This window comes from Bombina bombina, chromosome 4, assembly GCF_027579735.1.
Source record: "Bombina bombina isolate aBomBom1 chromosome 4, aBomBom1.pri, whole genome shotgun sequence".
NCBI classification, from domain to species: Eukaryota; Metazoa; Chordata; class Amphibia; order Anura; family Bombinatoridae; genus Bombina; species Bombina bombina.
In genome coordinates this window covers 236,059,757-236,079,897 of record NC_069502.1, presented here as the reverse complement: position 1 = coordinate 236,079,897, position 20,141 = coordinate 236,059,757, and the positions used below count along the sequence as shown (strand labels likewise).

General features: G+C 46.2%; 1 protein-coding gene across 6 annotated transcripts in view; it reads right to left on the bottom strand.

Moving 5' to 3' along the window:
* Nucleotides 1-20,141, bottom strand: part of AGFG1 (ArfGAP with FG repeats 1) — a gene marked incomplete in the record, with an annotated part of 358,154 nt that overhangs the window by 248,701 nt on the left and 89,312 nt on the right. For all 6 annotated transcript variants that reach the window (XM_053709845.1, XM_053709849.1, XM_053709844.1 and 3 more), the window contains 1 exon segment: nucleotides 7,973-8,066. In XM_053709845.1, the coding sequence (XP_053565820.1) occupies nucleotides 7,973-8,066 (94 nt within the window).

Sequence of the window (20,141 nt, the reverse complement as noted above, 5' to 3'; positions counted from 1 at the left end):
AAAAATGCCAGTGAACAAGCTTCTAGCAACCAGAAGCATTAAATAATGAGACTTAAATAATGTGGAGACTAAAGTGACGCCCATATTTTTTTAGCGCCAAATAAGACGCCCACATTATTTGGCGCCTAAATGCTTTTGGCGCCAAAAATGACGCCACATCCGGAACGCCGACACTTTTGGCGCAAAAGAACGTAAAAAATGACGCAACTTCCGGCGACACGTATGACGCCGGAAACAGAAAAAAAAATTTGCGCCAAAAAAGTCTGCGCCAAGAATGACGCAATAAAATGAAGCATTTTCAGCCCCCGCGAGCCTAACAGCCCACAGGGAAAAAGTCACATTTTAAGGTAAGAAAAAAATGATTCAAATGCATTATCCCAAATATGAAACTGACTGTCTGAAAATAAGGAATGTTGAACATCCTGAGTCAAGGCAAATAAATGTTTGAATACATATATTTAGAACTTTTTTATAAAGTGCCCAACCATAGCTTAGAGTGTCACAGAAAATAAGACTTACTTACCCCAGGACACTCATCTACATGTTGTAGAAAGCCTAACCAGTACTGAAACGAAAATCAGTAGAGGTAATGGTATATTTATATATATATATATAAGAGTATATCGTCGATCTGAAAAGGGAGGTAAGAGATGAATCTCTACGACCGATAACAGAGAACCTATGAAATAGACCCCGTAGAAGGAGATCATTGCATTCAAATAGGCAATACTCTCCTCACATCCCTCTGACATTCACTGCACGCTGAGAGGAAAACCGGGCTCCAACCTGCTGCGGAGCGCATATCAACGTAGAATCTAGCACAAACTTACTTCACCACCTCCATAGGAGGCAAAGTTTGTAAAACTGATTTGTGGGTGTGGTGAGGGGTGTATTTGTGGGCATTTTGAGGTTTGGGAAACTTTGCCCCTCCTGGTAGGAATGTATATCCCATACGTCACTAGCTCATGGACTCTTGCTAATTACATGAAAGAAAGTACCTTTATTTAGCGAAGTTAAAAACATATACCACATACAGCAGCTCAATAAAATCATACATAGTACAGGAAAACAGGGGGAACATCACCCTCCTGTGACATCACACATAATCTTACCAGAATCAACGCTGTGGAACAGGAACACGGTCCTTCAAGTGTGACAGGGTAGTAGCATCGCACCTGACATGGACTTGAGAGAAGAAAAGCAGGCAGCAAAACTAGTCAACGCTGATTGCTAATGGGGCTGTTAAACTGAGTCGGGTTGGTTTTGCAGAAAGACTCTCCCTGCATCTCCGGACTCTAACATTCACCCATGCTCTCACTGAAAGGCTGACAGGACTACTTAAAACTCCAGTCCCATTTCGAAGAGTACTACCCTCCATAAGAGACTCCGAATCTTCCGACACTTCCCTGCCAACCTACTGTGACGAAAAGCAAAGAATGACTGGGGGATGAGGGGAGTGGGGGAGGTATTTAAGCCTTTGGCTGGGGTGTCTTTGCCTCCTCCTGGTGGCCAGGTTTTTAATTCTCACAAGTAATGAAGCAGTGGGCTCTCCTCCCATTAAGATGGAAAAGGCCGTTATGTTCTGATATAGCCATGTATATATATATATATATATATATATATATATATATATATATATATATATACATACATACATACACACACACACACATATATATATATACATATACACACACATTGGCAGACAGAATCACATAACAAACATAATTAAAGTCCCCCCTGTTCAATAACCCCCGAATCCATAAAGATAAAGGAGTCCCACTGAGGCCCTTCAAGTGTAACAGATAGCAGCCTGGCTATATTTATATAAAGTAATCATTTCACTTTTTAAGCACATTTCTTCTGTTATGTGCGATCAGTCCACGGGTCATCATTACTTCTGGGATATAACTCCTCCCCAACAGGAAATGCAAGAGGATTCACCCAGCAGAGCTGATATAGCTCCTCCCCTCTACGTCAGTCCCAGTCATTCTCTTGCACCCAACGACTAGATAGGATGTGTGAGAGGACTATGGTGATTATACTTAGTTTTTATGACTTCAATCAAAAGTTTGTTATTTTACAATAGCACCGGAGCGTGTTATTACTTCTCTGGCAGAGTTTGAAGAAGAATCTACCAGAGTTTTTTACTATGATTTTAACCGGAGTAGTTAAGATCATATAGCTGTTCTCGGCCGTCTGAGGGAGGTAAAGGCTTCAGATCAGGGGACAGCGGGCAGATGAATCTGCATTGAGGTATGTAGCAGTTTTTATTTTCTGAATGGAATTGATGAAAAAATCCTGCTATACCGTTATAATGACATGTATGTATACACTTCAGTATTCTGGGAATGGTTTTTCACCGGAACTACTCTGTTAAAGGTCACTAATCCTTTTAATAAATATTGTCATGTTAAACGTTTTTGCTGGAATGTAGAATCGTTTACATTGCTGAGGTACTGAGTAAATAAATGTTTGGGCATTATTTTCCACTTGGCAGTTGTATGCTTTAAATTGTGACAGTTTCGTTTCTCCTCACTGCTGTGTGTGAGAGGGAGGGGCCGTTTTTGGCGCTCTTTTGCTACGCATCAAAAAATTCCAGTCAGCTACTATTATATTTCCTGCATGATCCGGTTCACTGACAGATCTCAGGGGTCTTCAAACTTCTTTGAAGGGAGGTACATTCTCTCAGCAGAGCTGTGAGAATTTTTATTGACTGTGAATAAAAACGTTACTTTTTTTATGTCAAATTTAGTTATTTACTAATGGGAACAAACCTTTGCTAAAAGTTGTGTTATTTTAAACTTGATGCTATAACTGTTTCAGTTCATTATCTCAACTGTCATTTAATCGTTTAAGTACCTCTTTGAGGCACAGTACGTTTTTGTTAAAAAAGATTATAACCAGGTTGCAAGTTATTGCTAGTGTGTTAAACATGTCTGACTCAGAGAATGATATCTGTGTCATTTGTTCCAATGCCAAGGTGGAGCCCAATAGAAATTTATGTACTAACTGTATTGATGCTACTTTAAATAAAAGTCAATCTGTACAATGTGAACAAATTTCACCAAACTGCGAGGGGAGAGTTATGCCGACTAACTCGCCTCACGCGGCAGTACCTGCATCTCCCGCCCGGGAGGTGCGTGATATTATGGCGCCTAATACATCTGGGCGGCCATTACAGATAACATTACATGATATGGCTACTGTTATGACTGAAGTTTTGTCTAAATTACCAGAACTAAGAGGCAAGCGTGATCACTCTGGGGTGAGAACAGAGTGCGCTGACAATACTAGGGCCATGTCTGATACTGCGTCACAGCTTGCAGAGCATGAGGACGGAGAGCTTCATTCTGTGGGTGACGGTTCTGATCCAAACAGATTGGATTCAGATATTTCAAATTTTAAATTTAAATTGGAGAACCTCCGTGCATTACTAGGGGAGGTCTTAGCAGCTCTCAATGATTGTAACACCATTGCAATACCAGAGAAAATGTGTAGGTTGGATAAATACTTTGCGGTACCGGCGAGTACTGACGTTTTTCCTATACCTAAGAGATTAACTGAAATTGTTACTAAGGAGTGGGATAGACCCGGTGTGCCGTTCTCACCCCCTCCAATATTTAGAAAGATGTTTCCAATAGACGCCACTACTCGGGACTTATGGCAAACGGTCCCTAAGGTGGAGGGAGCAGTTTCTACTTTAGCTAAGCGTACCACTATCCCGGTGGAGGATAGCTGTGCTTTTTCAGATCCAATGGATAAAAAATTAGAGGGTTACCTTAAGAAAATGTTTGTTCAACAAGGTTTTATATTGCAACCCCTTGCATGTATCGCGCCGATTACGGCTGCGGCAGCATTTTGGATGGAGTCTCTGGAAGAGAACCTTAGTTCATCTACGCTAGACGACATTATGGACAGGCTTAGAGTCCTTAAACTAGCCAATTCATTCATTTCGGAGGGGCGCTGGAGAAAAGCCAAAGCTAAGGCTAGACAGTCTAATTTTCGTCCCTTTCGGAATTTCAAACCTGGAGCAGCGTCAACCTCCACTGCACCAAAACAGGAAGGAGCTGTTGCTCGTTACAGGCAAGGCTGGAAACCTAACCAGTCCTGGAATAAGGGCAAACAGGCCAGGAAACCTGCTGCTGCCCCAAAGACAGCATGAACCGAGAGCCCCCGATCCGGGACCGGATCTAGTGGGGGGCAGACTTTCTCTCTTCGCTCAGGCCTGGGCAAGAGATGTTCAGGATCCCTGGGCGCTGGAGATCATATCTCAGGGATACCTTCTAGACTTCAAATTATCTCCCCCAAAAGGGAGATTTCATCTGTCAAGGTTGTCAACAAACCAGATAAAGAAAGAAGCGTTTCTACGCTGTGTACAAGATCTGTTATTAATGGGAGTGATCCATCCAGTTCCGCGGTCGGAACAAGGACAAGGGTTCTACTCAAACCTGTTTGTGGTTCCCAAAAAAGAGGGAACTTTCAGGCCAATCTTAGATTTAAAGATTCTAAACAAATTCCTAAGAGTTCCATCGTTCAAAATGGAAACTATTCGGACAATCTTACCTATGATCCAAAAGGGTCAGTACATGACCACAGTGGATTTAAAAGATGCTTACCTTCACATACCGATTCACAAAGATCATCAACGGTATCTACGGTTTGCCTTCCTAGACAGGCACTACCAGTTTGTAGCTCTTCCATTCGGATTGGCTACGGCCCCAAGAATCTTCACAAAGGTTCTGGGTGCCCTTCTGGCGGTACTAAGACCGCGAGGGATTTCGGTAGCTCCGTACCTAGACGACATTCTAATACAAGCTTCAAGCTTTCAAACTGCCAAGTCTCATACAGAGTTAGTTCTGGCATTTCTAAGGTCGCATGGATGGAAAGTGAACGAAAAGAAAAGTTCTCTTTTTCCTCTCACAAGAGTTCCATTCTTGGGGACTCTTATAGATTCTGTAGAAATGAAGATTTACCTGACAGAAGACAGGTTAACAAGGCTTCAGGATGCATGCCGTGTCCTTCATTCCATTCAACACCCGTCAGTAGCTCAATGCATGGAGGTGATTGGCTTAATGGTAGCGGCAATGGACATAGTACCTTTTGCACGCCTACACCTCAGACCGCTGCAATTGTGCATGCTAAGTCAGTGGAATGGGGATTACTCAGATTTGTCCCCTACCCTGAATCTGAATCAAGAGACCAGAAATTCTCTTCTATGGTGGCTTTATCGGCCACACCTGTCCAGGGGGATGCCATTCAGCAGGCCAGACTGGACAATCGTAACAACAGACGCCAGCCTGCTAGGTTGGGGCGCTGTCTGGAATTCTCTGAAGACTCAGGGATTATGGAATCAGGAGGAGAGTCTCCTTCCAATAAACATTCTGGAATTGAGGGCAGTCCTCAATGCCCTTCTAGCTTGGCCCCAATTAACAACTCAGGGGTTCATCAGGTTTCAGTCGGACAATATCACGACTGTAGCTTACATCAACCATCAGGGAGGGACAAGAAGCTCCCTAGCAATGATGGAAGTATCAAAGATAATTCGCTGGGCAGAGTCTCACTCTTGCCACCTGTCTGCAATCCACATCCCGGGAGTGGAGAACTGGGAGGCGGATTTCTTGAGTCGCCAGACTTTTCATCCGGGAGAGTGGGAACTTCATCCGGAGATTTTTGCCCAAATACTTCGACGTTGGGGCAAACCAGAGATAGATCTCATGGCGTCTCGCCAGAACGCCAAACTTCCTCACTACGGGTCCAGATCCAGGGATCCGGGAGCGGTTCTGATAGATGCTTTGACAGCACCTTGGAACTTCGGGATGGCTTATGTGTTTCCACCCTTCCCGCTGCTTCCTCGATTGATTGCGAAAATCAAACAAGAGAGAGCATCTGTGATTCTAATAGCGCCTGCATGGCCACGCAGGACTTGGTATGCAGATCTAGTGGACATGTCATCCTGTCCACCTTGGTCTCTACCTCTGAGACAGGACCTTCTGATACAGGGTCCATTCAAACATCAAAATCTAACTTCTCTGAAACTGACTGCTTGGAAATTGAACGCTTGATTTTATCAAAGCGTGGTTTTTCTGAGTCGGTTATTGATACCCTGATCCAGGCTAGGAAGCCTGTTACCAGAAAGATTTACCATAAAATATGGCGCAAATACCTATACTGGTGCGAATCCAAACGTTACTCCTGGAGTAAGGTTAGGATCCCTAGGATATTGTCTTTTCTACAAGAAGGTTTAGAAAAGGGTTTATCGGCTAGTTCATTAAAGGGACAGATTTCAGCTCTGTCCATCTTGTTACACAGGCGTCTGTCAGAAAATCCAGACGTCCAGGTTTTTTGTCAAGCTTTAGCTAGGATCAAGCCTGTGTTTAAAGCCGTTGCTCCGCCATGGAGTTTAAACTTAGTTCTTAACGTTTTACAAGGGGTTCCATTTGAACCCCTTCATTCCATTGATATAAAATTGTTATCTTGGAAAGTTCTGTTTTTAATGGCTATTTCCTCGGCTCGAAGAGTCTCTGAGTTATCAGCATTACATTGTGATTCTCCTTATCTGATTTTTCACTCAGATAAGGTAGTTCTGCGTACTAAACCTGGGTTCTTACCTAAGGTAGTTACTAACAGGAATATCAATCAAGAGATTGTTGTTCCATCCTTGTGTCCAAATCCTTCTTCAAAGAAGGAACGTCTTCTACACAATCTGGATGTAGTTCGTGCCCTCAAGTTCTACTTGCAGGCAACTAAAAATTTTCGCCAAACTTCTTCCCTGTTTGTCGTTTATTCTGGACAGAGGAGAGGTCAAAAAGCTTCTGCTACCTCTCTCTCTTTCTGGCTTCGTAGCATAATACGTTTAGCCTATGAGACTGCTGGACAGCAGCCTCCTGAAAGAATTACAGCTCACTCCACTAGAGCTGTGGCTTCCACTTGGGCCTTTAAGAATGAGGCCTCTGTTGAACAGATTTGCAAGGCTGCAACTTGGTCTTCGCTTCATACTTTTTCCAAATTTTACAAATTTGACACTTTTGCTTCTTCGGAGGCTATTTTTGGGAGAAAGGTTCTTCAGGCAGTGGTTCCTTCTGTATAATGAGCCTGCCTATCCCTCCCGTCATCCGTGTACTTTTGCTTTGGTATTGGTATCCCAGAAGTAATGATGACCCGTGGACTGATCGCACATAACAGAAGAAAACATAATTTATGCTTACCTGATAAATTCCTTTCTTCTGTTGTGCGATCAGTCCACGGCCCGCCCTGTTTTTTAAGGCAGGTAAATATCTTTTAAATTATACTCCAGTCACCACTTCACCCTTGGTTACTCCTTTCTCGTTGATTCTTGGTCGAATGACTGGGACTGACGTAGAGGGGAGGAGCTATATCAGCTCTGCTGGGTGAATCCTCTTGCATTTCCTGTTGGGGAGGAGTTATATCCCAGAAGTAATGATGACCCGTGGACTGATCGCACAACAGAAGAAAGGAATTTATCAGGTAAGCATAAATTATGTTTTTTTTCTAGAGAAAACAGACCCAGTTTGGCTGACCTCTCCTCATAGCTTAAATTGCCCATTCCCCTTATTAGCTTTGTGGCCCTTCTCTGAACATTTTCTAGGTCTGCAATGTCTTTTTTTTAGGTTGGTCCCAAGTCTAGTCCCATTTAAATAATAGATTGTCTGCTTATTTTTACTTCTAAAATGTAGAATCTTGCATTTTTCCATATTAAATCTAATTTACCATTTACCTGCCCATACTTCTAATTTTTGCAGATCCCCTTGTAAAGCAGGAACATCCTGCTCTTTTTTTATGACAACCAATCTGAAGTTCATAGAGTAATTTACAGAAGAAAAGCAAAACACCACTGGGGCATCAGAATTTTTTATCTATCTGTACACACATATTATACAAAGAGCTATAAAGTGACACACAATACATTCCTTGACATCCCCAACAATCTGGGACAATTTCTTACACTTACGTCATTGCCATGTTTCTGAAGGAATTCTATTTCTTGCTGTGTAAACGTGGTCATAGAGATAGATTTTACTCTATGAGGTGGATTCAAACCTCGCCTAAGGGGGGTAAAAAAAAAAATCATTAGATTCTAGAAACAGCTCAATAAGTTAATTTTATCAATTTAGAAAACTTTTACACACATTTTTATTGTGCTGTAGAATTTAAAAATAATTTGATTTATCTTTATAACCTTGATGAAGAGCACAACAATCTGTTGTTCATGCTAGTATATCATTATATAATAACCACAAGCAAATTTTCAACATTGTTAGTCCATTTCTACCATTACATATTCATAAATTGTTACTTACTGATCATGTAATGCACAGTACACCCTCTTTGAATTATATGGTTTTACATATCGGGACATAATAACAATCATCTGGGCCTTAGCAGGTCTTAAAATTAGTTAAATAGAGCTTCAGATGAAAAACACCACATGGCATATTACACTGTCATGATTTATTTAACAAAAATAACACCAAAATGGAGAAGCCATGTGTGAAAAATGAAGTACACCTTATGATTCAATAGCTTGTAGGACCACATTTAGCTGCATTAAAAAAAAAAAAAAGTACGGTAATCATTTTCTGTGTAACTATATCAGTCTCTCACATCTTTGTGGAGGAATTTTGACCTACTCTTCTTTTTAACATTGCTTCAGTTAATTGAGGTTTGCGGCCATTTGTTTATGCACAGCTCTCTTAAGGTCCCACCACAGCATTTCAGTCGGGTTAAGGTCTTGACTTTCAATAGGTCATTGCAACAACTTGATTCTTTTTTTTTTTTTTTTAATACATTTTTTTATTAAGGTTTTTAGAAACACATACAAATCTTGTAACATTGCCTTAACTTAAAGGGACATGACACCCACACTTTTTCTTTCATGATTTAGAAAGAGAATGCAATTTTAAACATCTTTCTAATTTACTTATATTATCTAATTTTTTTTATTCTCTTGATATTCTTTGCTTGAAAGCATATCTAGATATGCTCAGGAGCTGCTGATTGGTTGATTGCACATAGAAGCCTCGTGTGATTGGCTCACCGTGTGCATTGCTTTTTCTTCAACTAAGGATATCTAAAAAATTTAGCAAAATAAATAATAGAAGTAAATTGTAATGTTGTTTAAATTTCTATTCTCTATCTGAATCATGAAAGAAAGATTTTGGGTTTAGTGGCCCTTTAAGGAATACAGGTGTTAACATTAAATTCACAATAAGAAAATGATAAATATTCACAGTTATATAATAAAAAACAATATAAAATAGGCAAAGATAGCCGAAACCTCTTTTTTAGGTTTATGTAGACTACCTCTGGTACTAATAGGCCACTTTTGGACCTATGCAAAATAACTATACTCAATGGAGGTGAACTACCCTCTTAAGACTAATGAGGCCACTTTTGGACCTCCAATGTAGTTTACAAGGCGTATATAAGGAGGGTTATATTTTAATAAGGCCACTTTTGGACCTTTGAACAAATCGACTGTAAATATAACTAGCATATATGAACATTTATAGTATACTAGTCCTAAAGCCCGTTCACACGGGCCGTGTGGTTTATTTTTATATTCTCTCTCTCTCTCTCACTCCCCTGTCTCTCTCTCTCTCTCTCACTCCCCTGTCTCTCTCTCTCTCTCTCACTCCCCTGTCTCTCTCTCTCTCTCTCACTCCCCTGTCTCTCTCTCTCTCTCTCACTCCCCTGTCTCTCTCTCTCTCTCTCACTCCCCTGTCTCTCTCTCTCTCTCTCACTCCCCTGTCTCTCTCTCTCTCTCTCACTCCCCTGTCTCTCTCTCTCTCTCTCACTGCCCTGTCTCTCTCTCTCTCTCTCACTCCCCTGTCTCTCTCTCTCTCTCTCACTCCCCTGTCTCTCTCTCTCTCTCTCACTCCCCTGTCTCTCTCTCTCTCTCTCTCTCCCCTGTCTCTCTCTCTCTCTCTCACTCCCCTGTCTCTCTCTCTCTCTCTCACTCCCCTGTCTCTCTCTCTCTCTCTCACTCCCCTGTCTCTCTCTCTCTCTCTCACTCCCCTGTCTCTCTCTCTCTCTCTCACTCCCCTGTCTCTCTCTCTCTCTCTCACTCCCCTGTCTCTCTCTCTCTCTCTCACTCCCCTGTCTCTCTCTCTCTCTCTCACTCCCCTGTCTCTCTCTCTCTCTCTCACTCCCCTGTCTCTCTCTCTCTCTCTCACTCCCCTGTCTCTCTCTCTCTCTCTCACTCCCCTGTCTCTCTCTCTCTCTCACTCCCCTGTCTCTCTCTCTCTCTCTCACTCCCCTGTCTCTCTCTCTCTCTCTCACTCCCCTGTCTCTCTCTCTCTCTCTCACTCCCCTGTCTCTCTCTCTCTCTCTCACTCCCCTGTCTCTCTCTCTCTCTCTCACTCCCCTGTCTCTCTCTCTCTCTCTCACTCCCCTGTCTCTCTCTCTCTCTCTCACTCCCCTGTCTCTCTCTCTCTCTCTCACTCCCCTGTCTCTCTCTCTCTCTCTCACTCCCCTGTCTCTCTCTCTCTCTCTCACTCCCCTGTCTCTCTCTCTCTCTCTCACTGCCCTGTCTCTCTCTCTCTCTCTCACTCCCCTGTCTCTCTCTCTCTCTCTCACTCCCCTGTCTCTCTCTCTCTCTCTCACTCCCCTGTCTCTCTCTCTCTCTCTCACTCCCCTGTCTCTCTCTCTCTCTCTCTCTCCCCTGTCTCTCTCTCTCTCTCTCACTCCCCTGTCTCTCTCTCTCTCTCTCACTCCCCTGTCTCTCTCTCTCTCTCTCACTCCCCTCTCTCTCTCTCTCTCTCTCACTGCCCTGTCTCTCTCTCTCTCTCTCACTCCCCTGTCTCTCTCTCTCTCTCTCACTCCCCTGTCTCTCTCTCTCTCTCACTCCCCTGTCTCTCTCTCTCTCTCTCACCTCCCCTGTCTCTCTCTCTCTCTCTCACTCCCCTGTCTCTCTCTCTCTCTCTCACTCCCCTGTCTCTCTCTCTCTCTCTCACTCCCCTGTCTCTCTCTCTCTCTCTCACTCCCCTGTCTCTCTCTCTCTCTCTCACTCCCCTGTCTCTCTCTCTCTCTCACTCCCCTGTCTCTCTCTCTCTCTCACTCCCCTGTCTCTCTCTCTCTCTCACTCCCCTGTCTCTCTCTCTCTCTCACTCCCCTGTCTCTCTCTCTCTCTCACTCCCCTGTCTCTCTCTCACTCCCCTGTCTCTCTCTCACTCCCCTCTCTCTCTCTCACTCCCCTGTCTCTCTCTCACTCCCCTGTCTCTCTCTCACTCCCCTGTCTCTCTCTCACTCCCCTGTCTCTCTCTCACTCCCCTGTCTCTCTCTCACTCCCCTGTCTCTCTCTCACTCCCCTGTCTCTCTCTCACTCCCCTGTCTCTCTCTCTCTCTCACTCCCCTGTCTCTCTCTCTCTCTCACTCCCCTGTCTCTCTCTCTCTCTCCCCTGTCTCTCTCTCTCTCTCACTCCCCTGTCTCTCTCTCTCTCTCACTCCCCTGTCTCTCTCTCTCTCTCACTCCACTGTCTCTCTCTCTCTCTCACTCCCCTGTCTCTCTCTCTCTCTCACTCCCCTGTCTCTCTCTCTCTCTCACTCCCCTGTCTCTCTCTCTCTCTCTCACTCCCCTGTCTCTCTCTCTCTCTCTCACTCCCCTGTCTCTCTCTCTCTCTCACTCCCCTGTCTCTCTCTCTCTCTCACTCCCCTGTCTCTCTCTCTCTCTCACTCCCCTGTCTCTCTCTCTCTCTCACTCCCCTGTCTCTCTCTCTCTCTCTCACTCCCCTGTCTCTCTCTCTCTCTCACTCCCCTGTCTCTCTCTCTCTCTCACTCCCCTGTCTCTCTCTCTCTCTCACTCCCCTGTCTCTCTCTCTCTCTCTCTCACTCCCCTGTCTCTCTCTCTCTCTCACTCCCCTGTCTCTCTCTCTCTCTCACTCCCCTGTCTCTCTTGCCTCCTCTCACTCCCCTGTCTCTCTCTCACTCCCCTGTCTCTCTCTCACCTCCCCTGTCTCTCTCTCACTCCCCTGTCTCTCTCTCACTCCCCTGTCTCTCTCTCACTCCCCTGTCTCTCTCTCACTCCCCTGTCTCTCTCTCACTCCCCCTGTCTCTCTCTCACTCCCCTGTCTCTCTCTCACTCCCCTTCTCTCTCTCACTCCCTGTCTCTCTCTCACTCCCCTGTCTCTCTCTCACTCCCCTGTCTCTCTCTCACTCCCTGTCTCTCTCTCACTCCCCCTGTCTCTCTCTCTCACTCCCCTGTCTCTCTCTCTCTCTCACTCCCCTGTCTCTCTCTCTCTCTCACTCCCCTGTCTCTCTCTCTCTCTCTCACTCCCCTGTCTCTCTCTCTCTCTCACTCCCCCTGTCTCTCTCTCTCTCTCACTCCCCTGTCTCTCTCTCTCTCTCTCACTCCCCTGTCTCTCTCTCTCTCTCTCACTCCCCTGTCTCTCTCTCTCTCTCTCACTCCCCTGTCTCTCTCTCTCTCTCACTCCCCTGTCTCTCTCTCTCTCTCTCACTCCCCTGTCTCTCTCTCTCTCTCTCACTCCCCTGTCTCTCTCTCTCTCTCACTCCCCTGTCTCTCTCTCTCTCTCACTCCCCTGTCTCTCTCTCTCTCTCACTCCCCTGTCTCTCTCTCTCTCTCTCACTCCCCTGTCTCTCTCTCTCTCTCACTCCCCTGTCTCTCTCTCTCTCTCTCACTCCCCTGTCTCTCTCTCTCTCTCACTCCCCTGTCTCTCTCTCTCTCTCTCACTCCCCTGTCTCTCTCTCTCTCTCACTCCCCTGTCTCTCTCTCTCTCTCTCACTCCCCTGTCTCTCTCTCTCTCTCACTCCCCTGTCTCTCTCTCTCTCTCACTCCCCTGTCTCTCTCTCTCTCTCTCACTCCCCTGTCTCTCTCTCTCTCTCACTCCCCTGTCTCTCTCTCTCTCTCACTCCCCTGTCTCTCTCTCTCTCTCCACTGCCCTGTCTCTCTCTCTCTCTCTCTCTCACTCCCCTGTCTCTCTCTCTCTCTCACTCCCCTGTCTCTCTCTCTCTCTCTCACTCCCCTGTCTCTCTCTCTCTCTCACTCCCCTGTCTCTCTCTCTCTCTCACTCCCCTGTCTCTCTCTCTCTCTCACTCCCCTGTCTCTCTCTCTCTCTCACTCCCCTGTCTCTCTCTCTCTCTCACTCCCCTGTCTCTCTCTCTCTCTCACTCCCCTGTCTCTCTCTCTCTCTCACTCCCCTGTCTCTCTCTCTCTCTCTCACTCCCCTGTCTCTCTCTCTCTCTCACTCCCCTGTCTCTCTCTCTCTCTCACTCCCCTGTCTCTCTCTCTCTCTCACTCCCCTGTCTCTCTCTCTCTCTCACTCCCCTGTCTCTCTCTCTCTCTCACTCCCCTGTCTCTCTCTCTCTCTCACTCCCCTGTCTCTCTCTCTCTCTCACTCCCCTGTCTCTCTCTCTCTCTCACTCCCCTGTCTCTCTCTCTCTCTCACTCCCCTGTCTCTCTCTCTCTCTCACTCCCCTGTCTCTCTCTCTCTCTCACTCCCCTGTCTCTCTCTCTCTCTCACTCCCCTGTCTCTCTCTCTCTCTCACTCCCCTGTCTCTCTCTCTCTCTCACTCCCCTGTCTCTCTCTCTCTCTCACTCCCCTGTCTCTCTCTCTCTCTCACTCCCCTGTCTCTCTCTCTCTCTCACTCCCCTGTCTCTCTCTCTCTCTCTCACTCCCCTGTCTCTCTCTCTCTCTCACTCCCCTGTCTCTCTCTCTCTCTCACTCCCCTGTCTCTCTCTCTCTCTCACTCCCCTGTCTCTCTCTCTCTCTCACTCCCCTGTCTCTCTCTCTCTCTCACTTCCCCTGTCTCTCTCTCTCTCTCACTCCCCTGTCTCTCTCTCTCTCTCACTCCCCTGTCTCTCTCTCTCTCTCACTCCCCTGTCTCTCTCTCTCTCTCACTCCCCTGTCTCTCTCTCTCTCTCACTCCCCTGTCTCTCTCTCTCTCTCACTCCCCTGTCTCTCTCTCTCTCTCACTCCCCTGTCTCTCTCTCTCTCTCACTCCCCTGTCTCTCTCTCTCTCTCACTCCCCTGTCTCTCTCTCTCTCTCACTCCCCCTGTCTCTCTCTCTCTCTCACTCCCCTGTCTCTCTCTCTCTCTCACTCCCCTGTCTCTCTCTCTCTCTCACTCCCCTGTCTCTCTCTCTCTCTCACTCCCCTGTCTCTCTCTCTCTCTCACTCCCCTGTCTCTCTCTCTCTCTCACTCCCCTGTCTCTCTCTCTCTCTCACTCCCCTGTCTCTCTCTCTCTCTCACTCCCCTGTCTCTCTCTCTCTCTCACTCCCTGTCTCTCTCTCTCTCTCACTCCCTCTCTCTCTCTCTCTCTCTCTCACTCCCCTGTCTCTCTCTCTCTCTCACTCCCCTGTCTCTCTCTCTCTCTCTCACTCCCCTGTCTCTCTCTCTCTCTCACTCCCCTGTCTCTCTCTCTCTCTCTCACTCCCCTGTCTCTCTCTCTCTCTCTCACTCCCCTGTCTCTCTCTCTCTCTCTCACTCCCCTGTCTCTCTCTCTCTCTCTCACTCCCCTGTCTCTCTCTCTCTCTCTCACTCCCCTGTCTCTCTCTCTCTCTCACTCCCCTGTCTCTCTCTCTCTCTCACTCCCCTGTCTCTCTCTCTCTCTCACTCCCCTGTCTCTCTCTCTCTCTCACTCCCCTGTCTCTCTCTCTCTCTCACTCCCCTGTCTCTCTCTCTCTCTCACTCCCCTGTCTCTCTCTCTCTCTCACTCCCCTGTCTCTCTCTCTCTCTCACTCCCCTGTCTCTCTCTCTCTCTCACTCCCCTGTCTCTCTCTCTCTCTCACTCCCCTGTCTCTCTCTCTCTCTCACTCCCCTGTCTCTCTCTCTCTCTCACTCCCCTGTCTCTCTCTCTCTCTCACTCCCCTGTCTCTCTCTCTCTCTCACTCCCCTGTCTCTCTCTCTCTCTCACTCCCCTGTCTCTCTCTCTCTCTCACTCCCCTGTCTCTCTCTCTCTCACTCCCCTGTCTCTCTCTCTCTCACTCCCCTGTCTCTCTCTCTCTCTCACTCCCTGTCTCTCTCTCTCTCTCACTCCCCTGTCTCTCTCTCTCTCTCACTCCCCTGTCTCTCTCTCTCTCTCACTCCCCTGTCTCTCTCTCTCTCTCACTCCCCTGTCTCTCTCTCTCACTCCCCTGTCTCTCTCTCTCACTCCCCTGTCTCTCTCTCTCACTCCCCTGTCTCTCTCTCTCACTCCCCTGTCTCTCTCTCTCACTCCCCTGTCTCTCTCTCTCACTCCCCTGTCTCTCTCTCTCACTCCCCTGTCTCTCTCTCTCACTCCCCTGTCTCTCTCTCTCACTCCCCTGTCTCTCTCTCTCTCACTCCCCTGTCTCTCTCTCTCTCTCACTCCCCTGTCTCTCTCTCTCACTCCCCTGTCTCTCTCTCTCACTCCCCTGTCTCTCTCTCTCACTCCCCTGTCTCTCTCTCTCACTCCCCTGTCTCTCTCTCTCACTCCCCTGTCTCTCTCTCTCACTCCCCTGTCTCTCTCTCTCACTCCCCTGTCTCTCTCTCTCACTCCCCTGTCTCTCTCTCTCACTCCCCTGTCTCTCTCTCTCACTCCCCTGTCTCTCTCTCTCACTCCCCTGTCTCTCTCTCTCACTCCCCTGTCTCTCTCTCTCTCTCCCCCCTGTCTCTCTCACTCTCTCCCCCCTGTCTCTCTCACTCTCTCCCCCCTGTCTCTCTCACTCTCTCCCCCCTGTCTCTCTCACTCTCTCCCCCCTGTCTCTCTCACTCTCTCCCCCCTGTCTCTCTCACTCTCTCCCCCCTGTCTCTCTCACTCTCTCCCCCCTGTCTCTCTCACTCTCTCCCCCCTGTCTCTCTCACTCTCTCCCCCCTGTCTCTCTCACTCTCTCCCCCCTGTCTCTCTCACTCTCTCCCCCCTGTCTCTCTCACTCTCTCCCCCCTGTCTCTCTCACTCTCTCCCCCCTGTCTCTCTCACTCTCTCCCCCCTGTCTCTCTCACTCTCTCCCCCCTGTCTCTCTCACTCTCTCCCCCCTGTCTCTCTCACTCTCTCCCCCCTGTCTCTCTCACTCTCTCCCCCCTGTCTCTCTCACTCTCTCCCCCCTGTCTCTCTCACTCTCTCCCCCCTGTCTCTCTCACTCTCTCCCCCCTGTCTCTCTCACTCTCTCCCCCCTGTCTCTCTCACTCTCTCCCCCCTGTCTCTCTCACTCTCTCCCCCCTGTCTCTCTCACTCTCTCTGAGGCTATGTTTGCGTGCGCGTTCGCAGTTGCGAGGGTGCGTGCGCATTCTGCAAGTGTGCTGTGTGATAGGCTAAGTGGGTGTCAACATCAAGTGTGCTGTGTGATAGGCTAAGTGGGTGTCAACATCAGTTTTTGCTTTGAGGGTACGGTGCGCATGAGGTCACGTGGGTGCGAGGGTGCGCGCGGTGAAAGTGTCACATCAGTTTTGTACGCGGGTGCGCGCGGTGAGGGTGCGCGGTCAGCGGTGTGCGGTGAGGGTGCGCGTGCGAAGTATCAACAGCTGTCAGCTATAGGCCAAGGGTGCGCGTGCGATCAGCGGCAAGAGTTTGTCTGAACTGCGCATGACGGCTTCAGACAAACTCTAGTCTTTTATAATATAGGATGATAAGCAATCCAAACGACTCTGGGAATGGCAGGCCAGTCTGAAGAATAAGATATAGGTGGTGTCAGGATGAAGCCAACTTGGAAAGACAAGGAGCTACAAAAATCTGAGATCTGATATCATTGTAGTAGCAATATATAGTATATGGTGTAATTGCACTTTATTTTAAATACTATGGTGGTAGGGGATAATAATAAGAACTAATATCAATAAATACATTTAGAACTTAAAACTCTGGTTTTAGTAATGAGGAGACTCAAGCAGTAGATCCAAGATAGGGACCAAACTCCCCCATCTCAACCGCTGACAGGGAGACACCATAAACAAATAAAATGCATATAGGGTCTAAGTAAGCATTAAAAAGACCTAGAGTTCAAGTTAGGCAATTTTAGTTACTAAGATATAATTACAGAGTAAGGTACTATAGTTGAGCTTTTGCTGTCAGAGTCCCAAGTCAACCCAATTTAATGCATATAGTATCAGTAAGTATAGTAGAATAACATCTCAAGTAGCATACACCCATGGGACATAAGCATGTACAGTGTTAAAGTGAAATAAACAAGTAAAAACACACACATAATGAGCATTCACAACTATTCCCTGGATGATCCAATACTAACAGATTATTATGTCAGCTATATTCAATGTATATAGTATCAGATAGGTTTAGCAGAATGTCATCGCTAGCAGTCTAAACCCAGGAGGCATAAGTGTGTGTGATGTAATGAAACTGGGCTATGTATTTAAGTCTAGAGTAACGATCCTTTACTATATCCAACTAAGTGATTTGTACTGACACGTAGAACATAATATATGTGACAGTAAAATGATATCTCAGGAGAATATACATACAGAGAAAAAATAATAGCAAGGGAGGTTAACACTTTGTGAAACTTTTTGTAGTCTCTCATAAATAATCTCCTTAGCGCAATTAATGTTCATAGTACCTAAGATTCAAGCCTAAAGGCTGTCGCCGAGGCTAAGTAGTCCAGCTATGTCATTTGGGGTCTAGTAGAATGGATACCTCTACATGTGTATAATAATAAAAGCTCAAATTTATGTGTGAAAATTTTGCGCTACGCAGCACAAACTGCGTTTGACTTCAGAATATTAGCTTGGCTCTCTTATTGCGCTCCAATTTACAGGACAGCTCTTCAGGCATTTACTTATTGTCATCCACTTACATCAAAGGAGTAAGTCCTGGGTTCCAAACTAGTGGAGCTACTCAGCATAGAGAAGAAGTCTTTAACCAACTCCTGTTTTCAATATATATTTATTTGTTGTGGCTGTGCCTTACATATTTGTTTTCAAGCAGTATAGCACTCAACACAAGCTTGTTCTCATGGATTGTGGATGCATGTGCCTTCAATCCCCTGCAGTCTGACGATAGCTTGGTTATAACAAATGTCCCATTCTGATAGAAGTCTGCCTCCCACATGGCCGCCTCCGCTCGCTGTAGCTTTTGTAGTGTATTGTGTCCGTATCCCTTCAAAGGCGGGATTGCCATGAGCTAATGTCTCTGTGGATGATAAAAAAGTGTCTCCACACAGCGAATAGTTTCTGCTTGCTCTATCATGGATTCAAGGCCCTCTATGAAAGCCGTTTGATGAAAGATAACCCCGATTTCCTCCGTGTTCACTAAGTGGTTACGTAGGGTGCGGGTAACTCAGACGCCATTCCACTCACCCCTAAGCATACTGCAGCATTACAATATACTTTTAGATCCGACTCCCGCCCGATCTGAAAGTCTCCTGCAGAGGCCTTCTTGGGCTCATCCAGAGCCTTCTGCGTGTTAGCCGTAAATCATTGTTGGTCAGGTTGTAGGTTTTGCATTTCTGGAGGCGGATGTAAAACTCTCCCCATTCTTTTGAGATAAGTGCAGAAAGTCGCTCGAAATGATCACTCAAGAGATCCTCTACTTCTCGGGGGAGAAGGTAAGTAGCAGACGCCATAACAAAATAAAGTCGAACACCTCTGCCTATATTTTTTTGCAATACTATCTTCTTCTAGTACTGATAGATACAGGCTTTTCTTTAGTATTCCGTTGGAGTCTCAAGATGAGCTGTAGATATGATAGGTGAAATTGCAGTTAATACGAACTGCTCAACCCGGATAAAAGCCACAGGCACTTGTGTACCACCACTGAAGACCCTACCGTTCCGGTACTAAGAGCTAGAAGTTGGGCAAACTACTCACAACAGGTTTCTTAGTAAGGTCCAAATGTTTAGAATTTAATATTATTGTGAGTTGACGACACCATGAGTCGCTGATAACCAATGGGTTTATCCGCTTGTCCTTGCAGCCTCAAAGTAAAGCAGCCACCTTGGTTGAAGCCTGGAAGAGTCTCCCTTGATTCTTTTCTTTTTCAGCCATTCTGTTGTACATTTGTTGGTGTGCTTAGAATCATTGTCCGGTTGAATGACCCAAATATGACCAAGCTTTATCTGTTGGACAGATGACCTCACATTTGAATTTAGAATACTTTAGTATACAGAGGATTGCATGGTCGACACAATGACTACAAGGTGCCCAGGTCCTGTGGCTACAAAACAAGCCCAAATCATCTCCCCTTCAACACTGTGCCTGATAGTTGGTATGAGGTGTTTGTGATGATATGCTGTGTTTGGTTTTTGCCAAACGTGGCTGTCATGATACACTCATAAGGAGTAATTAATACCTGGATTAGCTACCCAGCAGAGGTGGTATTGAGGTTTCAGCATTGCCAGGTTAATCTGAACTGTTCTTTGTGTAAAATCTGTGTTTAAGGAATGCAGTGGTCTAAATCCCCCCTACCCCCCCCCCCCCTTCCTCCTGGTGCCTGTTATCTCTTTAGATAATCTTAAATTAACACAGGGGTGGTGGTCTTGACAAGACAAAGGGAGACAGATATAATTGAATGTTACAGAAAAAATATTCAGAAGTTGCCTGGGACAAGAAGCAGTAACATCAGAAAGAGGTTCTGCCACATACCTTAAAGAACTTTCATATCTCATAATTTTATATGTTTATGTAATTTGGCACTGTGTAACCTGCATTTGTCTTTTGTTATGAAACATAATAATCTAATTCTGTCTTTGGGCTCGAATATCTGAATTCACACTCTAAAGAGACAAGGTTAAAGGCACGTTACCTAATTGTTAGTTGTGTGAGTTATTGGGTTTTCAAGACGCCATTTTTCAAAACTCTTGGTGGTGGCAGCATTGTTAATTTTGTTTGGTGTAGGTGGGATTTGGGGGTTAATTTGGTGTTCTTTTAGGTCCTTTGTACAGTTAAAGGAGTAAAGGAACCAGTGGCTGAGTGCTATTAATCCCGTCATGCCCACACACTCGCCATAGTGACGGATGGGTGGATAGGCTTAATCGTCACAGTGGCGCTATGCATTATGGCCAAACATCTCCACTTTGGTCTCATTTGTCCTAAGCCGTGCTGCTCAGTTCTTTATAGAGAGAAGAGGGGTCTTCCTGGCAACCCTTCCATACAAACCATATTGTTCAGTCTTTTTCTAATTGTGATGAAGTTTAACATTTCACATGCTAACTGAGGCCTGTACAGTCTGAGATATAACTCAAGTTTTTTTTTTTT